A 26646-nucleotide genomic window follows, 5' to 3' on the forward strand; every position below is an offset into this window, starting at 1 on the left:
TAACCAACAGAATCATACCTAAATAGTTGTGGGCACATTTTATTTGTATTTTCTTTTAAGTGCGTGTAACGTCATCGATATAAAGGAAATTCAATAAAAAATCTATGATCGAATTCTTTTTAACTAAGAAATCCGGTGAATAGATTCTTTTTATCTGGCGACAATGAAATTCTCGACTCTAGCGGCATCATCATCATAATATCTTCCTCTCTATGTTTCCTCATATGTCCAGCTAATCCAGCTGCTTGTTTATAAGCACATCCACATAACCTACATTTGAATTTTTTCACATCCAAATGTAAAAAGCTGTGATGATATAGGGCTTTTGGTCGCGCAAAACGTGCGTTGCATACCTTACATACATGTGTTCGAGTACTTGCATGTGATGCCATATGATCACCTAGCGACGAGCTGGATATGAATGTTTTATTGCAGACCTTACAAACGTACGGTCTCTCACCCGTATGTATGCGTTGATGCACGCGTAATGTGACTCTTTCGCGGCAACTATAGCCGCACATATCGCAAATAAAATTTTTGGGTTTCGTATGTATTTTCTGATGTTGCCATAAACGACGTTTAGCATGGAATGCCTTACCACAATTTTCAAAATTACATATAAAGTTACGTTCAGTTTGATGTACGTCTTGATGGCGTCTTAGGTAATAGTGTTCCGTGAAACTTTTATTGCAACCTTCAAAGGAGCAAATGAATTCTTTTATCTTATTATGCAGCAGTTCGTGACGTTTACAGCTATAACGTATTTTGAACCTTTTCTCACACAAGGAACATTTGAAACCGTCGTGTACCTCAACGCAATGGCGATCGTAAAGCTTTTGATTTGCAAACATCTCCTCGCATTCAATACATGGCATTTCATTGTTTGATTCCTTTGGTTTTTTAGTCCTTGTTTCATGATATCTAGCAGTATGTGCTCTTAGAGAAGCGCAGCTACTTAATGTTTTGTCGCAATCTTCGCATTGAAAGCTCCTCTTGTTATCGACAGTATTGTCTAACTAAAGATAAAATTTAGATATAAAAAATCATTTTGTACCGCCCCTACTTACATCGGGTTCATAATCACCATCTGAAGCCTGGTTATCATCACGCTCCTCTGAATTAATATTATCAACATCTTTATTATATTTCTCATTCGTATTTTCAGCAATCACTAACTCGCCTAACAACTTCTGGTTTTCTACGACTGGATCATCTACAGGTGTTTCAACATTTATCAGTTTTAGCCGGGCAACGCTCTCCTTCTTTTTAGCTAAACTTTTGTGAACTCTAGCGACGTGTATTTTTAGCAGGCCATAGTTAACGAAAGTTTTACTACAATGAATGCACTGATGACACTTTAAACCCTTGGTCGTATTCGCTGGCTTCAAACGTATAAAACACATTTAAATAAGATTATTGCTTTTTTTTTGTCGGATATCATTGTTTACCTTACTATTTTTATCCATATCTGAACGACTGCAATTCGCTTTAGCTTTATTATGTTTCCTTTTACTACTTGTTACTCTTGATCTCCCTTCAGTTCTCTTTAATACAGTTAGCACTTCTTCACTATCTTCATTGCCACTTTCAACACTACTGGTGCCATTTAAAATATCTAATCTATTGTCGCAGCATATCTCTTCCCCTGGAGCTTCGTGTTCTGCAAAGACGTTCTCCTTTTTAACATTCATTCCCAACAAATTCGTATAACCCATGCTAGGATTTTCCAATTTCAATAGATTGTCATTGAAGTGCACATTTTCAATATGAATTAAAAAATCAGTAAAATCAAAGGATTTCATGTCGCAAAGTGTACAATATATTGTGAATTCCTTTGAACGGTGGCAGAAAATTTCACCGCATTTCTCTTTAGAAACATCATTGAATTTAATTATCGGTAAAGTTTTTAACATAATTTCGTTTAACAAATACGAGAAGCAATTTTGCAAATTAAAAGTTTTTGATGTGCTCTCTTGTATAGATTAAGAAGTTTAAACTTTTAACAATTCATGTGAAAATTTTTAATTTAATTTATCAACTAAAAAAAAAAATGATTGGTAGAAAGCAAAAAACACTTGATCCTTTACAAAGTGGCCACAGTTTTCCAAAATTTGCCCATTTGTAGTGTATTTTCAATGTTCAAATAATGACTTTAGTCGAAGGGAAAACAATATAATAAAATACATAAATAATAACAACTAAGTAAAACTAGTACTCATTTTATTAAGGTTAAAACAAAGAACTTTGTCTTTATATTAGACCTTCTTTACACATCACTGCGAATTTTCGGTTGCCTATTTGTTCAATAGAAGAAGAAGAAGAAGAAAATAAAATTACATTAGACAGTTATTTGGCGCCGATTTTTTAATATCCATCTGCAATTTATATATTGAATTCCGGAAAGTATTCAACAAGTGATGATGATAAAATAACAAAGTAACATAACTCATGGTCCTATAAGGCACATGACCATAAATATGTATAAATCTATAAAACTTAATAAATGTTGACGTGCTGCTACATGAAATATGTGCTAATTGTTCGCAATTTTGATCCAAGCGATTTTCGTCTGATCCACTCTCTCCTATCAATTTATTCGATACATCTAAATTTTCTGTTAATTTCATTCGTGACACATGTACAGATCTTTAATACAACTTGCCTAAGTTTGCAGACAATAATTTTGCCTATGTGCGCCGTACTACTTCGTCCTCTTCCTTTCGACTTACTGTCCTCTTATATTTATACGCTAATATATATAACATATAAGGAAATAACATTCTCGCTTATTTATTTAATAGCAACATAAACTCAGAAGTGCAAGGAAGGTGCACTTCTCGTTATAACTTTTAAAAATTATCAATAAATTTAATACAGAAAAGTGAATCGAAACTAAGTAGTATTTTATGCAAAATTTGTATTCATTTTTGATTAATGATATATCAAAGTGAGATTATTTTGTATATCTTAACTGGCAAATGGAGGAAATGTAAAAATTCTTCTTGGTTTTGGCTTGAATTTGTCTCATTTATATATTTACGGGTGTATGCACTATTTATCCATAATGTATAACGTACTTATTATTTAAATATAATTAATTAATCTTCTGTTGTATATATACATATATGTGTGTGTGTGCGTGCGTATTAATTTATATATGACACTAAATATTAGAGATTCGGGGCAAGCGGTAGACATAAAATACTTTAATAGATCAATTAAAACAATTTTTGTCTAATTCAGGTATATATTTGTGCCAACACGACAGGTTATTTAAGGACTGTTATAAATTGGTGATTCAAAGTGTTCAATAACTTGCTTTCCTTATATTGAGACATTCTCATACATATATATACATATGTGTATTATTTATTTATTTATTAGTTTGTATATAAAAATATCATATAAACAAACAAACACTTTATGCTTATGGAAATTTGCTTAGCAACCGTTGACGATACTATCAACCGCCGAAATAGTTTCTTCTCTGGCGATCGGTGGAGTAATTTCTAATATATTTGAAGCATTAGCGGGTAAAAATGAGGTATAAGTTGAATTCTGTATGAGCTCAACAATAACACGTTTTGCCTCTTCTTCTTTCTGATTAACAAAATTCTGTTCTTGGAGAATATAATTTGTCATAGGCTTGTGTACGTCTGGTGAATTAATTGGTGTTATATTTTCTTCTACAATTTGATTTTCGCCTCTAACATTTTGCTTTTCATCGTAAGCTGTGTGCAACTGTTTTCGATGTTTTGTTGAATTTGTGGCTAAGTCTCTTTTAGTCTTTTGTGGTGGCCGTGGTGATTTATGCATGATTTTAAAATGATGACTGAGACCTGAACTAAAATTAAACACTTTTCCGCACACCGAGCAGCTAAGTAAGCGTTTGGGTCTGGGTGTATGAATTTTCATATGTTGCGTTATGCGTAAAGTAATCTTACCGCATACGACACAAGTGTGTGGTACTTGTTCTTTGTGATTTCGCATATGCTCCGCAAGAAAGTACTGAGTTGGGTATTTACGGCCACAAATGTGACATTTAAACAACTTACCCGAAATGTGCGATATTACATGTTCGTCGTAAGTCAGACGGTTTGCAAAATTTTTCCCGCATTGCTTACAATTAAAGGGACGATCTAGGTGCACCTTACGCATATGTCGCTCAAGTAACGAAAGACTACTTAATTTACGATTGCATATTTTGCAAATGAAGCCCTCTGGATAATGAACAGTTTCAACGTGTTCCTTTAACTGACTAATCTTATTGAAAAGCTGGTCGCAATCAGAACATTTATGCGCTAATTTAACAGCACTGTCCGATTCCAAGTAATGTATACGTTTATGTATAGTTAAACTAAACGAGCTTCGAAAACGTTTACCACATGCGGGGCAGACAGTGTTTTCGGTCTCAGAGCCAGCAGAAACTAAGCCCGAGTCGTCAGAACTTATGGAATTTTGTAAATTCTCTCTTAAAATTTTTGGATCAACGATATTGTCTACTTGCGAAGGTAACGTATTAGGAATTTTTGAACCTTCTGGTATCAAAGTTATAACCGTTTCACCTATAATCTTTCGAGTAATGTCTTTGCCTGACAATTTACTATTTTCAAGGTTATTATTATTGAACTGGTTGGTAATAACATTTTCTTCTCCGTACTGAGAATTTTCATTAATAAGGACTTTTATAGCTTCGTTCGTCTCCTGTTCTATTAAAGCATTTTCAGATGCAAATTCCTGATTGAGAGCCAAAGAATCTTGTGATCGCTTTTGTTCTTCGATCTTTATGCGTTCATAAAGCTCGGCAATACGATTTTTAACGGCAATAACTTTAACAGTGGTCACCTTTTTGCGTTTTCCTTTAAAACGCAACAGCTCTTGCATTGTGGGCTAAAAAATATTGTAATTGATTTTCTTTCACAACTTAACTTAAGCAGCTATAACGCTACTAACACTTACTTTTTTTTTTGGCTTTATTCGTTGTTGCGCTTTATCCTCCTGTATAACACATACCCGATCAAATCGTAGTTTCTCAACATTCATCTCCTTTAAAAAGCATTCCTCAAAGCTTTTACTTGCCGTTTCATTTTTCTCAACTTGAACTTCAGTCGATTTATTTGTTAAATTTTGATATTGACATATACTCGAATTGTTATCATCATCGTCCAAGTAAACGCATCCATTTGTAGGTTCACATATATCTTCTTCTTCTTCATCAGCCTTATAAGCTTCAGTCTCATCTAATTCTTCGATAATCATTTCATTATCATCGAGTTGTTCACATTCTTCTATTCTCATAACATCGATATTGCAATCGCTAATGTTGGTCTGCTCATCATAGACTTCTGGATGAACCTCCTCAATTTTTGGTAATGCTTTACCATTCTCTTCTTCTCCTCCTTGGTGTTCCTGAACTTCACGTATATGTCCACTTAAATGTTGACAAAAGTAATCTATATTATCGTAGGTTTCCTGACAAAATGTACAATAAAATTTTAATAAGCGCGTTATTTCGTTATAGAATACGTGACCACATTGTGTATCCTCCTCCTCCAAAAGGCAAGGTAACTCCCCAGAATCACAATTATAATTAGAACACGAAAAGCTACATTCTTGCAAACTTGACGTATCCATTTTTTAATATACAGTGTTTTCCTTAATTAAATAAACAAGCGTTTTCCCTGTTTTGAATGAGAAATAAAGAAAATAATTTGATCACAGTCTAATTTGTTGTTGTTTCCATAGAAGTTGTCAATTTAGAGAATGGCCACAGGGCTTAATGTTTATCAGTTTTAAATATGGCAACATTTTATAGATTAATCTTGGCAACATTTTGTAAAAAGGTGTTGTGGCAAAATCTTTTTTATTAAGCAATATATTTCGTTGCTTTGCCGTGTGCGGATTTCCTAGTTTTTTATGTAGAAAATGCATCCTGATCTCACCGAACGAATACTGCAACATTTGGAAACTGTTGATAAAATTGATACTTTGGATTTAGTTGAAGTATTCGGCGAAGAGCATCAAAAGATTGTAGGTGCTTTGAAAAGCATAGAAGCACATGGTGATTTAGTTAGAACCGAAACAACTTCCCGCAAGAGGTTGGAGTTGACAGAAGAAGGTCAAGCAGTGGTAGCAAATGGCAGCCATGAAGCAGTAATCTATAATGCTGTTCCTGAGCATGGTATTGTACAAGCGGATTTAATGAAACTTACACCGGCCGCCAAAGTAGGTTTCAGCAAAGCTATGTCTCAAGGCTGGATCATGCTAGATAAGTCAGTTAATCCTCCTATAATAAAACGAAAAGTGGATAAAATTCAGGATTTAGTCAAAGAAAACCTCACCGCTATAGCTAATGGTAAAAATGACGTTCCCGCTAATCTGGTAACGGAATATAAAAAACGTAAATTGTTGCAAGAAATTACTATCAAAAGCTTTATACTATGCAAAGGCCCGGAATATGCCAAGACCTTAACCAAACTTGAGACTGATCTAACAATAGATATGATGGCAAATGCGTTATGGAAGGATTTAAAATTTAAGGCCTACAATTTCAATGCTTTGGGTGCGCCGCCTTCGTGTGGTCATTTGCATCCCTTGCTGAAAGTACGTAGCGAGTTTCGTCAGATTTTCCTTGAGATGGGTTTCTCCGAAATGCCTACTAATAATTTTGTGGAATCGTCTTTTTGGAATTTTGATGCCCTCTTTCAGCCACAACAGCATCCTGCACGAGATGCGCATGATACATTTTTTATAAATCATCCGAACAAAAGTTACAAATTTCCTCAGGATTATCTACAGCGAGTGAAACAAATTCATTCGAAAGGAGCTCACGGTTCTCAAGGATACGGTTATAATTGGAAACTGGAAGAAGCTCAAAAAAATCTCTTACGTACTCATACCACGGCAGTTAGTGCACGAATGCTTTACAAATTGGCCAATCAAGCAGAAGGATTTAAACCTGTGAAGTATTTCAGCATAGATAAGGTATTCCGCAATGAAACTTTGGATGCCACACATTTGGCTGAATTCCATCAAGTTGAAGGTGTTATAGCTGATGTCGGTCTAACTTTGGGCGATTTAATAGGCACTCTATATGAATTCTTTCGCAAATTGGGTATTACCCAATTAGAATTTAAGCCAGCTTATAATCCTTATACTGAACCTAGCATGGAAATATTTTGCTATCATCCTGGTCTGAATAAATGGATAGAAGTTGGCAATTCAGGAGTTTTTCGTCCGGAAATGCTGCTTCCAATGGGCTTGCCAGAAAACGTTAACGTTATCGCTTGGGGTTTATCTTTGGAACGTCCCACTATGATTAAATACAGCATAAATAATATCAGAGACTTGGTGGGTCCCAAGGTAGATCTGAAAATGGTTGAAGATGGACCGATTTGTCGCTTGGAACGTGCTTAAAAAAAAAACAGATTTTCATATTTACGTGTTTTTGAGTCGGAATGCAACACAGTGTATGCTCCGACATTATAGTGAATGATCTCGAAAAAAAAGAAGAAGAAACAAAGAAGATTTTTTAATACGTCACTAATTTTTCATAAAAGCATTTTTCTTTATTTTTTAAATTTAGTTTAAAAATAGTAAAACAAATTGGAAAAACGTATTCGAGACTTGTAAGATAATTTCTAAAAATTGTGCTAAGATAACAATTGGGGCTATTGGAGTGTATTAAGAAACGTTTCTTAGACGCAGCTGCTAATCCATGAATCACACATCAACTGCTTTGAATAATTCGAAAAATCAATTGCTAATAAACGCAATTAAACCCAATCAAAATGTAAAGAGCGGCATATCCTGTTCACCAAGTACATTCACAATACCAACGTTAAAAGTTGGCGCTGATTTGTCTACTTTCGACGTCCTAAATGTTCAAAAGCAAACAGATCAGCAAGGTGTTAGCGGTGGTACAGTTTCTAATGAATCTACAACGAAATTAAATCAGTTTTTATTAAGCCAACTAAAAGAGAAGCAAGCGGCCAATGATGAGAATTCAACGGAAAACTGTAATGGCATTTTATTGCCCAAATTGCAGTTAAGCGGTGTTATTACAAATACGGATAGAACTTACCCACCAGCAAAAGCGAAATTTGACATACCTTTAATTAAAACCAACGTAACAACCCAGACTTCCAATACTAGTGTTGGCAATTTGTCCTCTGAGTTTAATAAACTAGATTTCAACGGATCTCTTACCGTTAAACCGTCAACACAAAACATTGATCTTACTACTGCGTTAGCGACCGCAACTTGTAAAGAACAATTTAAACGTTCTTGCAAGGCAATTAATGCAACGTCGAAAACTCAATTAGATAATGATGTTGTTTTCGATATTCCTTTTATTGAATGCGATCGTCAAGATACATTTTCTAAAAAATTTTCACTGGATGATGTAACAAACGAACATTGTCAAACCGACGTTTCCCAAGTAATTTTAAAATATAACATTGCCCAACCATCTCCTTTGGGTCGCCTGTTAACCCAACGACATCGCATCAAATCTATAACCGCAACGACATTGATGAATTCGTCTTCATCGACTAATAAAAAAGTAAAGCATAAGATTGTACCTTTTCAATTTGATACCAAATCACCAGATGATTTAGTTTTGGCCGCCTTGAAACGTCCGTTCAAATGACAATTTAATTTGTATATTTATGTATATTGATCTGACAAGGAATTTTAAATTGTTAGCAACTACTCAACACATCCTTTCTTAGATCAAAACAAATTATTAAAAATTTGCTTTTAATTTTAAAAAAAAAGGTGCGTTTTTGTACAAATAAAATAAAAACTTTTTTATTCATGTTTTCAAGAAATCACAAGTTAATATCAAAAGTTTCTTGTTTATGTACATTCATTCATTCTATCTGACAAAAATTTATGCATAGATTTAATTAATAACTGTAGTTAGGAGATATGGTTTCAAATTATCTGTTACCAGTTTCGGGGCAAGGCTAAAAGATCATCCAAAGATCTTGCATAGAGTTCTCCGCAATCAAAGAAACAATGACATAATGACGAATCCCAATCTAAAGAATTAAGTTTAAATTAAATTTTTCTTTACACGGTCCATATGCCAATATCGCCGTCTGCAATGTAGCAAGATTCCATCTCTTTCTTACGGAAAAGAGGTTTTTATTATATTATTCTCTACAGAAAATTATAAACCTATTTTCGATAAGCAATAATAAATAAGTGTCTCAAACTTTAAATGGCTTCATTTTTCCTTAAAAAAAAAAGCAGAGTCGTTTTTAGCTTTTTCATTTGTATGACTTATAGTCAATGTTAATTAATAGGGAAAGCCCCATGAAAAAGGATATAAACGTTTCTCATTAAACGCTTCGTGTATGTTTTTTGCGCGCGGATTTTTCAATTGATGGGTTTACTTATTAAATAATCAAAAGAAAGATCAGAAAGAGTGATATTAAGATGCTACTCAGGTATCCTGTACGTGCGGACACGATAGTGGTTAGAGAGGAGTTCACAAGGAGTTTAAGCGTTCAACTTAAAAATAGCATCAGGTAACGTGGGGACGACCTGCTGGTAGATTGTTCCAAAGAGAGAGAGAGAGGAGCAGACAGTAGAGTTAAACAACAACGAGTCGAAACAGCTGTACGAAGACGTGACACAGACAGACAGAAATATGTTCAAAATACTCATGATGGATATGTACAAAAGATCCCGTCAAGCTGAAAGTTGCTACTTTAAAATTTTAACAACTATCCACTAGTCATTTGCTATGGCATGACTCCCGTTTTATGCAGGTATAGTATCTAAGCCTGCGAAATATTACTGCAGTAGTAAGCAAAATTCCACTGCTAAATAAAATTACCAAAGGTTTAACATTAGCAAAAGCCGTCGGCAAAACAACGACCCAAATTATCTAACCGACCAAATTATCTATCTGTAGTTTGGCTGTTGTCAAGTATTTTTGCTCCGCTTTAAAAAGCCAACGGCCTCATCTACATCTTGCGAACACATCTTATGTCCAAAGAACATGGTTTTGTGTCCTCGTGGCCAACACATCCGGAATGTAATCAACTGAGGCTAGCAGTAACGCGTTCCAGACCAAATAAGAATTACAAAAAAGCAAGTGATTTAACAAGGAAATAAACATTGTATGGTGTTGCCATGTGATGAAAACCAGGAAATTATTCTACGCTCATGATTGAAAGAAGAAGATCATTTTTAAGTCCGGAAATGATGAGAAAAAGTTGAAACGATTTCTGATACTTTTATATTTTTGAGATTTGAAAATGACGTATTCAATACAGGACGACTATAATGAGTGCTTCAGACAATTCGGAAGTAAAATTTAGCGCCGAAAGTTGTTTTAATGTTAAACTTTTGTAATCGGGATGTATTCTAGTAAATTCCACAGGAAGGAAGCTCTACAAACTATTCTACATTATCTATTGGGCGACTCACACATTGACCAGCAGACTCAATCCGGGATAGCCACCGAGTTACTTCGTCTTTATAACAGTAGTGAACTCAGGTCTGACCACTCTTCCCCGAATAATGCAAAGCAAGATACTTTCTGTTTGCTTTGTAGCGCAATGTACGATTTAAATTCGTTGACTGATGATTTTATCGCAATATATATGGTATGCAAGTTATATGTTCTAATTGCTTAATGCGTAGCGCAATATGTACTTGTGTTTAATTCTTTAATATCGTGATAAGATATTTGTATATAAATCCTATTCTAGTCCTAGATGTGAAATGGAAGCTTGATAGAAGAAAGACATTTCTTTTATTTTCAACTAACTAATTTTTAAAACTAATTGTGTTTTATCTCGAATTGTCGTTACATTTGCTATAACAAAAACATTTACTATCGAAAAATTTTCATCTCTATATTTTCTCGCACTGTGTGTCCTATGAATATTAAGAAAGAAAAAACAATATTAAGTTTCCAAGCAGAATGAACATTTATTGAATACTAGAAAGAAATAAAAAATTTCTTGTAAAATGTAATTCAAGAAAAAAACCATGAAATATCGTTAACAATTGGAGATGATAGCTGCGAGAACGCCCTAAACGCCTAAACTATTAAATATGATGAAGAAATCAGAGGTGTCCTCGACCCGGAAATCGGACGCCTCATTTTCTTGTGATAATGCTTCGTCGAATTTGTTGTGTGGGGAGATATTCGTTACGCGTAGTGCCCGAAAATGGACGTTTATTTGTACGTTCTGCAATAAAGGTACCCGCGATATAGGCGAATTCGTCTGCCATATAAAATTGAAACATTTAACATATCCTTATGATGAGGATTATGATTCAGCTGATATAGAAGAATCAACACTGACGACGGATGGAGCATCAAATGAAGGCCAGGAAAAAAGTCAGGAAAGTGATGTAAGAAATGCTTCCATTAAAAATAACTTTAAGAAGTTAAACGATTTCTTCAGGTTAATTATTTTTTAAACTAAAAGTTTCCTACTTTCATTAATATTGAGAAGCTAAAAAATTTTCCTATGAAACTCGAGAAAAAAATGAAAATTTTGCATGCCCTAAAGTGAATTTTTGTTGTTTTCCATTTGTAGTATTTTGATTACGGCAATTATTTGGATGTTAGCGTACACACCGAAATCGGCGATATATCTTATGGCAAGAATAAATTAACAAAAAGTCGTACATTATCAGAGCGTATCTTTGTAAATAAGGAACAACAGGAGGAAAGTAACTTTTTGCCCAAGTCTTTAAATGAAAATGCCGGCGATGACGTTACTAATGCTGATAACAAGAACGATGACATAAATTTGCAAAAACATAAGGACAACAAATTAAGAAGCAATTACGTTGCGAAGGAAGGAACACTTGAGAACGCAGTGGAACGTGAATTTAAAATAGAAATAGACGAAAGGAACGTAGTTAACGATAATGGAGTTGACATTGAAATGACTGAAGAAAATAGTGAGTTACAGACTGCCTCCACTGCTACTTCATTGCCTAGCAAAGCCCATGCTAACACTCCAAGTAAAGATGGAAGCGGTGTATTCTTGAAGCGTAATCGTAAACAAATACGCGGACCAGCTTACTGTCAGCTATGTAATAAAACCTTTCAATATTATTGCCTTTATAGGAATCATATGATAAAACATTCCAATTATACACCATATATGTGCCAATTATGTAAGAAACGCTTTAAATCTAAGCAGGCCATACGCTACCATATGAATACACATTCGCGTGAAAAGAAGGAGTACCAATGCCCGTTATCCGTTAGTTATAGCGGCTTTCCCTGCAAAGTTTGCGGAGAAATAATAAATAGTAATGAAGCGAAAGAAATGCATTGGAGAAGACATACAGAGGAGCGACCATTCGGTTGCAATGTTTGCACGAAACGTTTTCGTTTACGTCATCATTTGATACATCATTTAAAGTTGCATAGTTTATACCGTTGTGAATTTTGTAAAGAAGAGTTTTCAACATCACAACCTTCACAACGTCCATACACATGCCCACAATGTGAAAAATCGACCGAATTGCATGAAAAGGTTAGAAAAAGAAAAGCAATGTTTAATAAACCGGTTGAAATAAAAAATCCTTTAAAATTATATAAAAGTACGATGGCGCCGCAACCACGATCAACTGAATATGTGCATTTGGATGAAACGGTAACAGACGATGAAGAACGTTCCGAAACGAATGATTTGCTAGCAGCAAATAACAATAGAAGGAAAAAACGAGCAGCTTGTAAGTACTGCTCGCGCAGTTATACGCATCCCAGTACACTTAACCATCATGTACGTCAAAAGCATCCTGATATGTTGTAAGGAAATTGAATTTATAATCATACAAGTAAGAAAGCTATGTTCGGTGGGGGCCAAATCTCACATACCCACCACTATGCTTTTCGTATTCTACTATCCAAGTTCTTTTATTTGATACCCATATCCCTGGTATTATTTAAAAAAACCGTGTCCACCATATTGGTTTTAGAATTAATCCATTTTTAGGCAGATAACATATCTCCATTTGAGGAATGTGCAAAATAGCTTATTGGTTATTTCCCTTATCGTAAATAAACAAGAAATCTGAAAAGATTGGGAAAAAAAATTAAATTTAATCATTGTAACTTTATGTGGGCATAGCCGATTTTTTCCATTTTTGCACGAAAAGAGTAGAGTGTTTCGTAAAGTAAATGTGGAAAATTTCAGCCTTCTAACTTCAACTATTTCCGAGTAACGAGCAAAAACCTCCACGTTTTTGTTAAAAAAACTTGAGTGACGTTCAGCTTACGTTCCACTACAGGCTTCTGCTCTAAACAATTTGATCCATTTTCAATGCCAACCTTTGCGCAAAAACTTTCAATCTTTCTATGAAGTTTGAAGTCGAAATCTTAATTTTTGCGACCAGGATAGTGCCAACAACAAGCATCGCACAGACGGACAGACGTGGTTTAATCAATTCAAGGGTCTCTGGAATCAATTATAGCATCTCTAAAACTTCCTTTTGGGTGTTGCAAACATAACAAATGCCATCTGTTACTCTATTAGTCAAAAGATCTATGCTGGCTTGCAGGTAACTAAGAAAAGGCGACATTCTACTTATACACCAGTTAATAGAATAAATAGATTTAAGCCTAATTTCATAGAGGGGAATGTATAAATTCGTCCCGATAATTGAGCTTGTTTATCATCTCTGTTCTTTTGGCAGAATTTATGTTCAATCTCTATAGACACCAAAAAAAAAAAAAAACGCCGTAGAACTAGCCTAAGACTCTCGCGTTTTATTATCGTCGACAGCGAGTACCAAGTTGAAATTCGAATGGAATTTCATAAACCACTTTTGCGACATTCATTCTGCATTCGTAATATATTTCTATATATTAGGTGCTTGCAAAAATTTTGAACATTTTTTCACTGGGAATAGGCATTTATTGTGAAACATTCGTCCAACATATATGAATGAAAATATTTTCCATCATTTTGTACAATATTTTCTTATATGTCCGTTAAACAGAGCGATATCATGTCGAAAGAACTTAACTGCTGAATAACTCAATAATAATAGTATTAAATGGAAAACCGTTATTACAGATCGATGCAGGCGAAAAGGCCATGGTACTTTCCGTTCCTTTATCATTTTTACCTGTAGTAATCGCTGATCAGAATTTTTGCAATCACCTTTGTAAGTATGCAATGCCTTTACGAATGAAATGAAATCATATGAGAAGAATATTGATTATGATTTTCGGAAAATTGCCGCGATGACGTGGGCTATCAAAATGAACCCGCTCTGATTTTAATATTGAAATATTTATTATATTAATTTATTTTGTGATAGATATTGTTTACCATTGTTTACGACTGCAGTTTATTTATCGTTGATTTTCTTCGTTTTTTTTTTTTTTTCAAATCTTATTACCTATGTTAACTAAGATATTTTATATTACATATATTTAATTATGAATTTCAATAAATACAACAAAACAATGTAATAACAACTTTAACTTTAATTGGAGGATCTGAAAAGCATTCTACATTTAGTAAATTGTTTCTTAACAAAAGTTGATATAAGATAAGATATAAAAATTAAAAAAAAAAAAAATTACAAATTTATTTTCATAAAATAATGTACGAAAAATCGCTAAAATCAATCAGTCTAATTCAAGAGTTAATGGAATCGTTCTTCAGCCCCGATTATAATCGAAGAAGACCCCCATATATACATGAATAAAGCGGAATATTGTAAATTGGAAAATATTGGTAAAATGTATAAAAATGGTTTCATATATACATATATATAGGCCGTACGATGCAAGATGAATGTCAAGCTTTCTCTTACAATCAAACATAGTACACATTCCCTATAATAGGGAATGCAAAAAGCCCATCGGAAGTCGTATAGAATGTCTAGCTTGTTTTTAAATTTTTTTTTTTTTTTTTTTTTACATATTAAACTAATAATAATAAATTAAGAAAGTCTTTATCGCTTAGATGTGGATAGTGATCGATCGGAATAATTTTTTACCATTCTACTAGGTGGAGCCATAAATAACTTCCGATGCAGATAGGTAGAATCTGTTGTTCGTATTTACCCACTAGTAATTCACCGAAACAGTCACAGTTTTTGTTTTTACTATATAGCTGAGGATTCAGTGAGCCTTCGATCAACTGTTTTATGTGGTGTATGTTACAATCAACTCTGAAACAGAGTCAAAAAAAAGCATATTCGACATGTGAGAGTTTGACTGGACTGATAACTGAACGTGCAGTTAGAAATTGCTTTGCAGAATTTCCTTGTGGGGATACAATCTTAAAAGACAGGTCGTCCTTCGGACTTTGAAGGCAATGATAGAGTAAAATCGACGCCACTCAGAGAGCTTCAATACCTTACAATCACTTATTAAATTAATACAATTTTGTGTTATTCAATAAAATGAAAATAAATGAAAGTTACTTATGACTCGACCTAATAAATTGTTAGATAGGCCTAAGAAATCTACGCATCAGTTTTTAAAAACAAAAAATTTCTTTGGGCCTATACTTTGGTTACAATTCACAATCAAATGTAGACGGATCTAAATCATTCGTTTATGAAATATAACTCATAAACTGCGGACTAATGCCTATTACGAATCGAAAGTTAGAATATTTCCTATAATAGGCATAGCTTCTTCAAACTTGATCTATTTTTACTACCCTAGGTAATACTAACAACGGAAGGGATACGAACAGGACTCAATCGATTACGAATTTTCCATTATCGGGCCTGTAATAAATGTTTCCGATTATCAGCAAAGCGAAGAATACGGTTTTCAATAAAAATACTAGCAAGTTTTAATCATTCTTTTCTCAGCCTAAAGCTATAGGTTGTTATTGTCGTTACACTAAAGGGTGAGCAATACGATGTGAGATCTCTTTCAAAAATTCCATTTATTTGCACTTTTTAAGGAAAACGCTATGACATCTAAGGCGACAAACGGGATCGAAACGGAAATTACGCTCAAGATTTTATATTAATAGCATTATAAAAGAGTTACAGTATTTGCATTTTATAGAACTTGCGTCACGTTTAAGCTTGAAAAACTTATGGCTTTCTATTGATATTACAAACTTTGTTTGCAAGACTTTCCTTCGAAATGATATTATTTTGACGCCACATTCTTTTCATAAGCATTTGAGGCAAAAAAAAAAACCGATTTAGGGAAATTTTTAAAGAAAAAAATTTCAGAAGGTGTATATGTGTTATCTTCCCTTTCCTGCGTCTCTTTTACAGGTACACGCAGATGATTATACAAAGGGAGACTCTTATGTAATATCTGCATTTATCTGGCTGGAAGACTCCTATTAGGCTTTGCCGTTAATCGACTTCTACAAATAGACATATACATGCATATAAATTTTATATATACATGTAGATACATATAGTAGAGACCGTTGCGATTGGGTGTCGCAAGTACTTAGTTATAGTAAATGTATACACATATATATATATATATATATATATATATATATATCTAGGAATGTTTATATAGACGTGGTGATAGACGCGCTAGTGTTTTGATTAACTGCAGGCATGGTAAATAGATCTACGTATATGTATACGAATATAAGCTTCCAAACAGATCTATGTAAGACAAAAGTATATGAAAAATTATTATTGATACGATAAAGCAATCATCTTATTTGGGTAATTAAAAGTAACCATATTTCGGCCACAGCACAATTAAAACATCAATTGAGCAACAATACGACTTAGGTATTAGTTTGGCTATCTTATGTCTGATTTAAGTTTTAAAACTTTATAAGAATCTTTCCTTATTTGACTTATTTGCTACTAATTTATTAAACACAAACTTTCTGTTTTACGATCGCTGCGTGACTTATCAAAGTCAGCGGTATCCTTGGCGATAAAACATCATCGCCCTACGGTTTAGAAAAAATAACAACAAATACTCTTTTTTTTTGAGGAATTTATGATGATATGATAAAGGTCTTTTAACTAATTCAAAAATGAAACGTTTTATTCCGTTAAAACATAAAAAAAAAAAAAAAAAAAAAAATGCAAATTAACTCGTCTCAAATTTTTGTCGCTTTAAATTATTGTCTACCTATGTGTCCTTGAATTGTCAACACAGCAAAAAAAAAGAGAAACTGTGCACAGAAATAAACAAACATGTGTGTAAGTTAGTATATGTATAACCATTAAATAATAGAACTAACGATGTTTCTAAAACGCTGATTTTGGCTTTTAATTTTCATTTGCATTGGATTTGTATGCTTATTTATATTATACTATATTTATAACGATTGAGGGCTATTTGTAACGAGTAAATCTACCACCGTATAACGATGTAACGATTGCCCATGCATTTTCTACAAAACGTACAATCTGGTAACTCTTCTTGTTATTGTTGTTGTTTTTTTCTTTGCAAGCACAGCAAAATTACTTAGTTATTTCATTTTTGTTAAGTTGATTTTGCTCTGAGAAATAGAATTTTATTCTCAGCAAAGTTAAAAAGCCACTCAGGGGATTGCATAAGGAATGTACAGGAAAGTAAATTCTACTCTGAGAAATAGAATTTTATTCTCAGCAAAGCCAAAAAGCCACTCGGTGGTCTGTTACACGAAGTGGCAGTTTATTTTATTTTTCTAATTTTTGTTCATACTCATCTCAATAATTTTTGCTAAGAATTAATTTATTGAAATTTTTTTTGTAATTTATATTGTCATTGTTATTGTTGCAATTGTTCTTCAAGTGTAAAATAACGCACATAAAAGATATTTCAAGAATACATATAGTACACGACGAAAAGCAAAGTAATTCTAATAAGAAAAAAGTTTTTCAATAAAAACATTAAAAAAAAAAAACGAAAATAAAGAAAGAAGAGAACAAATTCTGTATGTGTGTGGAAATTAATGCGTGAAGGAAGGAAGAAAGACATTTTTTGTTCTCGCTAGACGGGAATTGAATCCCGGCCGCGCGTTTGTGTGAAAAAGTATAAAAATACTGAAATTCATTGAAATTTATGTATGTATGCATGTGAATGAACATACGTTCGTATACGTTGGTATTGGACTACACGAAAACGCAGAATTCAATTGCGAAGAATAGGGGATTACAGTTTTTAGGTCTTTTTTTTATTTTTTTTGCATTTAATTAAACTATTCAAAAATTAAAAAGCTGCTCTTTTTTTCAATTATAAAAAGATTTTTTAATAATAGCTATATAGTGTTAACTTAAAATATACTGCTTTCGTTATAATGTTGCAGAATTTTGGCAACACTATAGCGCCGATTATACTCAAAGTAAGAAAGAATTAAGACCGAACTAACCAACGAACGTTTCGTATCGTATTGTTTAGATACTTTATTCTGATATATTAAAAGAAATATGCATACGGTGTATCGTCTTTTTCTAAATCAGAATAAAACTGCTGTTTCAAGCAGTACGATACGTAATTACTTACATATAATAGCAAATGGAGTTTATCAGCTGTTCAACTATATCAGATGCTGTCAAAATTACAGAGATATCAGACGCATTAAAGCTAATCAACAAAAAAAAAAAAAAAAAACGTAGAATGAGATGAATTTTTAGACAAAAATTCGACGTCTTCATGTTGTATGGGTTTTAGCGCCATACGCTATAGATGTTCAAAAGTCTATTGACTGTAATTTCTTTCCTGGCATATGAAAAGAATAGTCGATTAATGTCTAATATAAGCATAATGCTATGCGTGTACGTTTCTCGTCATTATACCAACATTACTTCGCTATACATTACTTTGAATATAATCAGTGTTTAACTAAACAACGAAATAGATAGATATAAGCAAATGCTAGAGGCGATAAGGCGGAAGAAAATAAAAATTAAAGCAAAACTTACGACACAATGACATCGAAAAGCCGAATCAACACAGATTGCAAAAAGCCAAACGCACAAACATATGGTTTATGTTAATTAGACAGGCAAACAGGCAGACAGGCAGAAAAAACAGCAGACGCAAAGCTAACAAGAAAAGGAGAGACAGATACAGAAAATAAAAGCAAATTAAACTCATTTAGTTGGTCATATATATATATATATATATATATATATATATTTACACGCAATAAAATAAAAATACAATATCATTATCACGGCACTACCACATATACATAAATCACTCACTCTCGTATGTAAAGAGCCAGACGGAAAATTTTCATTATAGAAATATCTAGCTTAGTTGACTGATTGACTGTCGGTAAAATTAATGCGAATATATGTAGGTGTGTATGTGTGCGTATGTATCTGTTTAAATTTTATGCATGCAGTTTTTTATTGGAAAACTAAAAAGCAAAAGCAAAAAAAAAAAAAGAAAAAGGATTGTAGTAGGTGAAAAAGGTCAGTCAGTACTGTCGTCTGCAAACGCAGCGAAGAGTAAATAGCGCGCCAGTGACAAGACAAACAAATACTTAATAGACATGTATACAAATGCTTTTTGTTTGAATTCTTAATGATTTTTCTGTTGTTGTCTGATATTAGTTTATATACTGCGTGTTATATGGACGGAACCGGCTTAATATGCAAGGTATACGCCATGTTGTCTGGCTTTTAAAAGTGTGCTTTGCTTTGTTGTGCTCACAGACACTTTTGAAAATAATTATGTGTGTTTATCAGATATTTTAACTAAACGGAATGTTGTGTGACGATTAAATGCAAACAAAGATCGTAGACGATTGATTTTCGTTTTTGAAGTTCATTTTCAAAACAAATGAAATTTGATTTCATCAGTAACTGAAGGACCTGTAGCGGAATCGTTACTTGATACTTTATATATATTGATTGGTTAATAATAATAGTAAGTTTCGTATTCAAATTATTTTTACTTTTTTTTTTGTTTTTTTTTTTGTTTTTTTTTTTTTTTTTTGTTAAAAAACTTATAGATTTGTCTTTGAACACGTTGTGCTTATATTGCCAAAGTTAGAGTCATCTACAATATTAGAGATTCAAGAAAGCAGTACGCGCCTCAGTCTACATTTATTATATTGGGTTGTGTAAAGGCTTTGATATTTATTTGGGCGTGCACCGTTGTTGTGCCACGTGAAATGTTGCCATTTACACCGCAAGTTGTTAAACGTTTATTGGCATTGAAAAAGTGCAACGAAGACAGCGTCGAGGGCAAGTGGTCCGAAAAGGCTGTTAAAAATCTAGTCAAGAAGATTAAAAAAAATTCGGCTCTTGAGGAATTGGAGAGAGCCATATCTACCCAGAACTGTAATACGCGTTGTGTTACAGTACCGCGCAATAAGCCGACCGCCTCCGGTGAGAATTTACGCAAAGGTTTACCGCATGTTATCTATTGTCGTTTGTGGCGCTGGCCGGATCTGCAGTCGCAAAATGAATTAAAGGCTTTGGATCATTGTGAATATGCTTTTCATTTGCGCAAAGACGAAATTTGCATTAATCCGTATCACTATAAAAAATTGGAATTGTCTATTTTGGTTCCGAAATCCTTGCCTACCCCGCCGGATAGTATTGTTGACTATCCGTTAGATAATCATCAGCATCAGATACCAAATAATACTGAATACAATGCAGCGACGTTACGTAGTGCTTCCTTAAGTCCGCCTCAATATATGGAATTATCGACTAGCAGTCAGCATCAATATAGTCAACAACAATCATCGCAGCAGCAACAGCAACAACAACAACAGCAGCAGCAGCAGCAGCAAACGGTCCAACAGCAACAGCATTCTCCCGGGTTTTTCAGCGGTAACGGGATGAGTGCTACGGCCCAGCAGCAACAAATGACTACAAATAATTTACCGCCCGGAGCTTGTAACATGGACTCGCAATCGAGTGTGTTGAGTGTAGGCAGCAACAGTATACCCAATACAGGTACCCCACCGCCTGGTTATATGAGCGAAGACGGTGATCCGGTAGATCCCAACGATAATATGAACATGTCACGGCTAACGCCGCCTGCTGACGCTGCACCTGTTATGTACCATGAGCCAGCTTTTTGGTGCTCCATTTCCTATTACGAGTTAAATAACCGTGTAGGCGAAACGTTTCACGCTTCGCAACCTTCAATTACGGTGGATGGCTTTACTGATCCTTCTAATTCGGAGCGTTTTTGCCTAGGACTGCTCTCGAATGTTAATCGCAACGAAGTGGTCGAACAGACACGACGTCACATTGGCAAAGGTGTACGCTTATATTATATAGGTGGTGAAGTTTTTGCTGAATGCCTTAGCGATTCATCGATATTTGTTCAAAGCCCAAATTGCAATCAACGCTATGGCTGGCATCCGGCTACTGTGTGTAAAATACCGCCCGGTTGCAATTTAAAAATCTTCAACAATCAAGAATTCGCTGCTCTGCTCTCACAATCGGTATCGCAAGGTTTTGAAGCTGTCTATCAGCTAACGCGGATGTGTACCATACGCATGTCATTTGTGAAGGGATGGGGAGCTGAATATCGCCGTCAAACGGTCACCTCGACTCCATGTTGGATTGAATTGCATTTGAATGGACCGTTGCAATGGTTGGATCGAGTACTCACTCAAATGGGTTCACCCCGTCTGCCTTGCAGTTCGATGTCTTAAAGAAAGCATAAAAAGAATTTTTTTTTAATAAAAGCAAATGAAAGAAATGAAAATGAAAGCAGGTATGTTAAACAGTTGAAAACGCATAAAAAAAATAGATAGTTAGAGAGAGAGAGAGATAGAGAAAGATAGAGAGAGAGAGAGAGAGAGAGATAAGCAGAGTGAGTAGAAGGAGAGAGAGAGAGAGAGAGTTAACATTTGAAAATTGATAACAAAATGGAACAAAAGAAACAATTTTTCCTAACTAACGTAAAGTCTCCCAATTTCAGTGAACCTATTTGTACACACATTTGTTTTATAAAATATTTCAAATGCTTTTTACAAAAAAAAAAAAGTTAAGCTCATGCCTCATTACTCTCCAAATCTCGTTTAGTTCTTCCATCAATCGGGTAAGTGCTACTACTCTATCTACTATACTCATATACTTTTATTTTTTAGTTATCAATCATTCAAGCCATCCCAGAGGGAAATCTTAACGTATAGACTTCTTGCTTTTATTTTCTTATTGTATTTAATTTGCAGTTTTTTGAGAAATCATTAAAATGAAACTTCAAAGAAACGTCTTGCTCTTCTTCTAATTTGTTTTTTTTTTTTTTTTTTTTTTTTTTAAAGCAACACACACAAACACACACACACACACACGCAAAGAACTAAAATGAAAATTTCTAATATTTTGTAACTCATGTCTGAGTAAAACTGAAACGTTAAATAACAAATTGACTTCTTATTAAGAAATTGAAAAAAAAAAAAAATTTAAGAAAAAAATTTAAAAAATGTTCGCTTGAAGCAGTTGAATTGAATTATTATTCATTATTGTTAATTGGAAATCTTAAAGATACGATTAAGTGAGAAAGGTTATGAGGAAGAAAAAAATTTTTTTTTTTAAAGTTAAAAGGAAAAATATTTTATATACAATTCATTATATTATATATATATATGAACAGATAGATATATGCATATGTAGAGATTTGAAGTGTATTAGGCGAACAGAGGTATACATCAGGTAGGAAATCATTCTTTTTGTATTTCTTTAAAAGAAGAAAAAAAAGAAGAAGAAAACCAACAAAATTAATCGAAATAAAACTCAAGAAATCATTTTTTTTTTTTGCTGCAAAAATTACATAATGATTTTATTCTCTTGATCTTTAATCAAATATGTGATAAATCGAACTTTTTTTAAAATTTCAAATTCCGCGACTAAATAGCAATGAAACTAAGATATCACTTATCATATGTTTTATGAGAATTAAAATAATTTTTTTTTTTTTTTGTTAATTTACCGTATTTTTCGTATTATAAGACGCAAGCCATCTTTTTTACATAGAAAAATGGACTCAAATTTTGGATGCGTCTTCTGGACCGAAAGGTAACATTCAAATATTGTTTCAATAAATCATCTCTAAATTTGACGTTTGTAAGGAGTGACAACAAAATAGTTCAGATGAAAGTAATACGAACGAGATGAGTATATAGTAGAGATAGTAACGTCAGGGAAGATTAATTGAATATTGCTAGTAGGACTTATGTTAACTATAAATAAAAATTTTGATCCGAAAGTAACATTAAAATATATATTTTTAAAAGCCATTCAAATGTTCTCTTGTAGCATCGGTCGATCCAAATTTTTATCGAACGAAATGACATATCTGAAGATCGAAAAAAATAAATATTATTTTGTCGAATTTTAATCGGTGCACGTTCAGTGATATTAGCTAACACATTTAGCGGACAAGGCAATCAATCTATGGTATTACGTAAAAATAAGCCGCGAAGAGCAATCGGTTTCATAATGATGATGATGAACAATCTCAATCATCAATTTTTACAATAACATTGATGGGCATAAAAGATTCGATCACAACCGAATTATATTACGATTGTGGCATGATGTCTGCTTCAAATGATTACACTGGCAGTGGTTGTCTTTTGGTTAGTAATTATATAGAAATGAATCAAAAAGCTTTTCCAGCAATGCTTAGTATCTCTTCAATAACTTGAATCTCGCTCAGTACGTACACTAGTTTAAAAAAAGTCTACAAATTCTTTTTTGTCATTGTGCTGCGCGCAATGTTGTTTTTTGAAGCGGCTATTGAAAAATGTCGAAATTTCTTTTCGGATCATCGATTCATGCCCATTAATGTGTTTTCATTAGTTCCTTTAAATAAGTTTTATTATTCTCTTTATTGTAGTTGTCATGGGTGCTGTATTCGGGACTAATTTAGATTCTTCTTTTCCTCGAACTCTCATATATTTCTTCATACATATCGGCCAAGAAAGCTTAAGACTGAAGTGCATCCAACACGTTCTTTTCCCCTATTTTGAAATGACTAGGTTCACCAATAAAAGTAAATATAATTTTATAACCCGAATTTATTGTCCTCTACAAATTCCAAAAAAAAAAATTTTTTTTTTAATTCAAATTTTTTCTTATAAAAACTAATGTATACAGCAACAAGGTACAATTAGGGAGAATTTCGTAATTAGAAGCCGGTGGGCTTATGTCCACAGGTAGTTCACCCGAATTTTATGAACACTTTTATCACTTTTATGTCCCTAACAAGAGATTTTTTTAATAATGAAAAAACGAACAGAGGCCTTCAATAACCGGACAGTTGTGCTAAACATGTCGGACATATGCGTTGATGATAACATTTTTTAATCGAGTCCATAATAAATGTGCACGCTTCCTATCAACCAGCGATGAATAGGTACGAAATTGATTTTTATGCCTAATATCACGGACTACGTTTCCAGTGTACGCTTTTTCTTTTCAATTTTTTTTTTTCATAATTTTATAATTGCCGAAATTTATCACATATTTGAAAAAAAGAAGATTAAAAACTTGAATTTTTCTTTCCATTTCATTTAATTAAATGCAAAGAAAAAAAAAAGAAAGAAAGAAAAATCATAAACATCAAGATTTATAATGCAATGTATCGCATGGAAAATAAAATAAATGTCAATAATATTTATAACTTAAGTCAGAATTTGTTATTACATTTTAAATATCAAAGTAATGTTTACATGGCGTTAATTTCATTATAAGGGAAGAAAAAGAAAAAAAAAAAAAAACAAACAAAAAAAAATATTAATAATAATAATAATAATAAAAAATTCTCGTTTTCATATAATTGGTATTTAACCTTTTTCACCACTTTAAGTTATAATATATAAAAAGGAAATATAAGTAATTAAAACTTACATAAAACTGCCCAGGAAATATGTGCATATGGAAAATATACATCATATAAAAAATAAAAAAATAAAAAAACACAAAACCAATAAAAATAAGCAAAAAAGAAAAGCAAATTTGAAATAAAAGTTCGGCTTAGCATCGAAACGATTACTATATCCACCTCACCTATGTTGTGATAAATTTGAAAGACGATTGACAGAAAGAGAGAGAGAGAGAGAGAGAGAGAGAGAGAGAGAGAGAGAGAGACAGACAGAGGAGTGAACCTCAACTAACTTGAACGGATATGCAGACAGGCGATTAGCGGTTAATTTCTCATATATGTATACATATATATATATATATTAATTAATTAATTAATATTAATATTAATTTAATTAATTTCTTATATTTGCGAATAAGAGTTATTTGGAAGCAATTGTTCGTAAATTTAATTGATTAAGGCTCCGATAATTTCGGGTTGAATTAAAAATTGAAAAATTTTTTTTTTTTTGCTAATAAGCACGAACCTATTTTCTAATAAGAAGAAAAATCAGACAATCTCTATCTATTCTACGATTTAATATCGCAGAACGTCTTAAATATATTCGAAAGACTTTCATCTATAGGCGATTTATTTGAATGCAGTTTCTTTGAGACTTTCGGCTGTTAATGCATTTCGATAATTCTTGCTTTCATTCATGGATAATTGTCCTCTTAGTTTTCATGTTCTTTTATTATATATAGCAATATATAAATAAAAAATTTTATTTTTAAACTTTTTTCAATCGATACCAATATTAAAAAATGCAAAAATTCGCACGAGTTCGCCTTTTTTTCTCCCAACTTTTCTTATTTTTCAAAAATATTTAACTAAGAAAAGTATATCCCGAGGGCTTTTGGTAAGGTGTGACCTCTATTACGGGATCTGATCAATACGTTCGACGTGACGGTGGATATAACGCTTAACAACATTTACTCAAAGATCCTTTTAAAAACTAATTAATTCAGAAAAATATCATTTAACAATATATTTAACGTACATACATTACATACATGCATACATACATACATAGACATAGCCTCTTCTCTTATGTCATAACTTGAGTATACATAAATAATTATATGTAAAGAATTTATCTTGTTTTCATTTTTTAATTGCTTTTAAATTTTAATAAATTTAAACAAAAAAAAAAAATTTAAAAACAAAAAAAAAATAAAGAATCTTTTTAATAAAAAAAAAAAAATAAAAAAAAATAAATAAAATAAAATTGAAAAAAAAAAAAAAACTATTTTTTATGAATATACATACATACAAACATTGAATGTTGTAAGCAAATCTAAAAAGAAAAGAAAAAAAAAACAAATTTTCTCCATGAACAAAAAATTGAACCTACAAATTATACCTACGTACATACTTACATGTATATGAGCTAAAAATACAAACTTTTTTTTTTAAATAACATAAGTATTTAAGAAAATACTTATTCGTATATAATGCTAATAGCATTATATAAACATACACATATACATTTACATCTGTATAAGAAAAAGAGAAAATACACCCCTTTACCCTCCTCAGAAAAGAAAAAGAAAAATTTTTATTAATTATATTCGTAATTATTGTATAACAAGAAGTAAAATTAAAAACAAAAAACAAATGGAAAAAAAATAAAAGATTTCTAATAAACAAGATATTATGTATTGAGTTTTTCAACATATGTTGAAACAGTGAATTCACTTTTTTTTTTTTTTTTTTTTTTTTTTTGGAAAGTTTTTCTCTGTCCAAACTTATGTCACGACATTCACTCGTTGTATTGCATGTTCCATGCAATTTTCATGTTCGATTATGATCAGTGGTTCGATAAAAAAAAAAACCATTGAATATATATTAGGAAAAACATTCAT

At 32.6% G+C, this 26646-nt stretch overlaps 5 protein-coding genes across 13 annotated transcripts; 4 read left to right on the top strand and 1 right to left on the bottom strand.

Annotated features, from left to right (window-relative positions):
* Positions 1-94: 94 nt before the first annotated feature.
* On the bottom strand, positions 95-5694 carry LOC119633129 (zinc finger protein 91-like). The gene is made up of 6 exons (XM_038026474.1): positions 4960-5694; positions 3447-4890; positions 2835-2846; positions 1449-1972; positions 1068-1382; positions 95-1016 (listed from the first exon to the last, which is right to left on the bottom strand). The coding sequence occupies exons 1-6, from the start codon at positions 5632-5634 to the stop codon at positions 120-122; spliced, it is 3867 nt and encodes a 1288-aa protein (XP_037882402.1). The 5' UTR covers positions 5635-5694; the 3' UTR covers positions 95-119.
* Positions 5695-5821: 127 nt separating this feature from the next.
* On the top strand, positions 5822-7431 carry LOC119636547 (phenylalanine--tRNA ligase alpha subunit). Its single transcript, XM_038031950.1, has one exon. It carries the CDS (start codon positions 5926-5928, stop codon positions 7414-7416), a length of 1491 nt encoding a protein of 496 aa, XP_037887878.1. The 5' UTR covers positions 5822-5925; the 3' UTR covers positions 7417-7431.
* A 269-nt stretch (positions 7432-7700) lies between these two features.
* Positions 7701-8741, top strand: LOC119636556. Its single transcript, XM_038031961.1, has one exon. It carries the CDS (start codon positions 7718-7720, stop codon positions 8648-8650), a length of 933 nt encoding a protein of 310 aa, XP_037887889.1. The 5' UTR covers positions 7701-7717; the 3' UTR covers positions 8651-8741.
* Positions 8742-9486: 745 nt separating this feature from the next.
* LOC119636538 (zinc finger protein Xfin-like) lies at positions 9487-13115 on the top strand. Its single transcript, XM_038031937.1, has 3 exons — positions 9487-9779; positions 9926-11379; positions 11568-13115. The coding sequence occupies exons 2-3, from the start codon at positions 11077-11079 to the stop codon at positions 12798-12800; spliced, it is 1536 nt and encodes a 511-aa protein (XP_037887865.1). The 5' UTR covers positions 9487-9779; positions 9926-11076; the 3' UTR covers positions 12801-13115.
* A 4435-nt stretch (positions 13116-17550) lies between these two features.
* Positions 17551-21567, top strand: LOC119641546 (mothers against decapentaplegic homolog 3). 9 transcript variants are annotated; one of them, XM_038040288.1, is made up of 2 exons: positions 17551-17792; positions 19902-21567. In XM_038040288.1, the coding sequence occupies exon 2, from the start codon at positions 20064-20066 to the stop codon at positions 21564-21566; it is 1503 nt and encodes a 500-aa protein (XP_037896216.1). In that variant the 5' UTR covers positions 17551-17792; positions 19902-20063; the 3' UTR covers position 21567. The 9 variants fall into 9 exon arrangements, with proteins under 9 accessions (XP_037896216.1, XP_037896229.1, XP_037896222.1 ...); XM_038040301.1 differs by lacking the exon at positions 17551-17792 and adding an exon at positions 17799-18003; XM_038040294.1 differs by lacking the exon at positions 17551-17792 and adding an exon at positions 17799-17971.
* Positions 21568-26646: the final 5079 nt, after the last annotated feature.

This window comes from Glossina fuscipes, unplaced genomic scaffold (assembly GCF_014805625.2).
Source record: "Glossina fuscipes isolate IAEA_lab_2018 unplaced genomic scaffold, Yale_Gfus_2 0, whole genome shotgun sequence".
Classification (NCBI taxonomy): domain Eukaryota; kingdom Metazoa; phylum Arthropoda; class Insecta; order Diptera; family Glossinidae; genus Glossina; species Glossina fuscipes.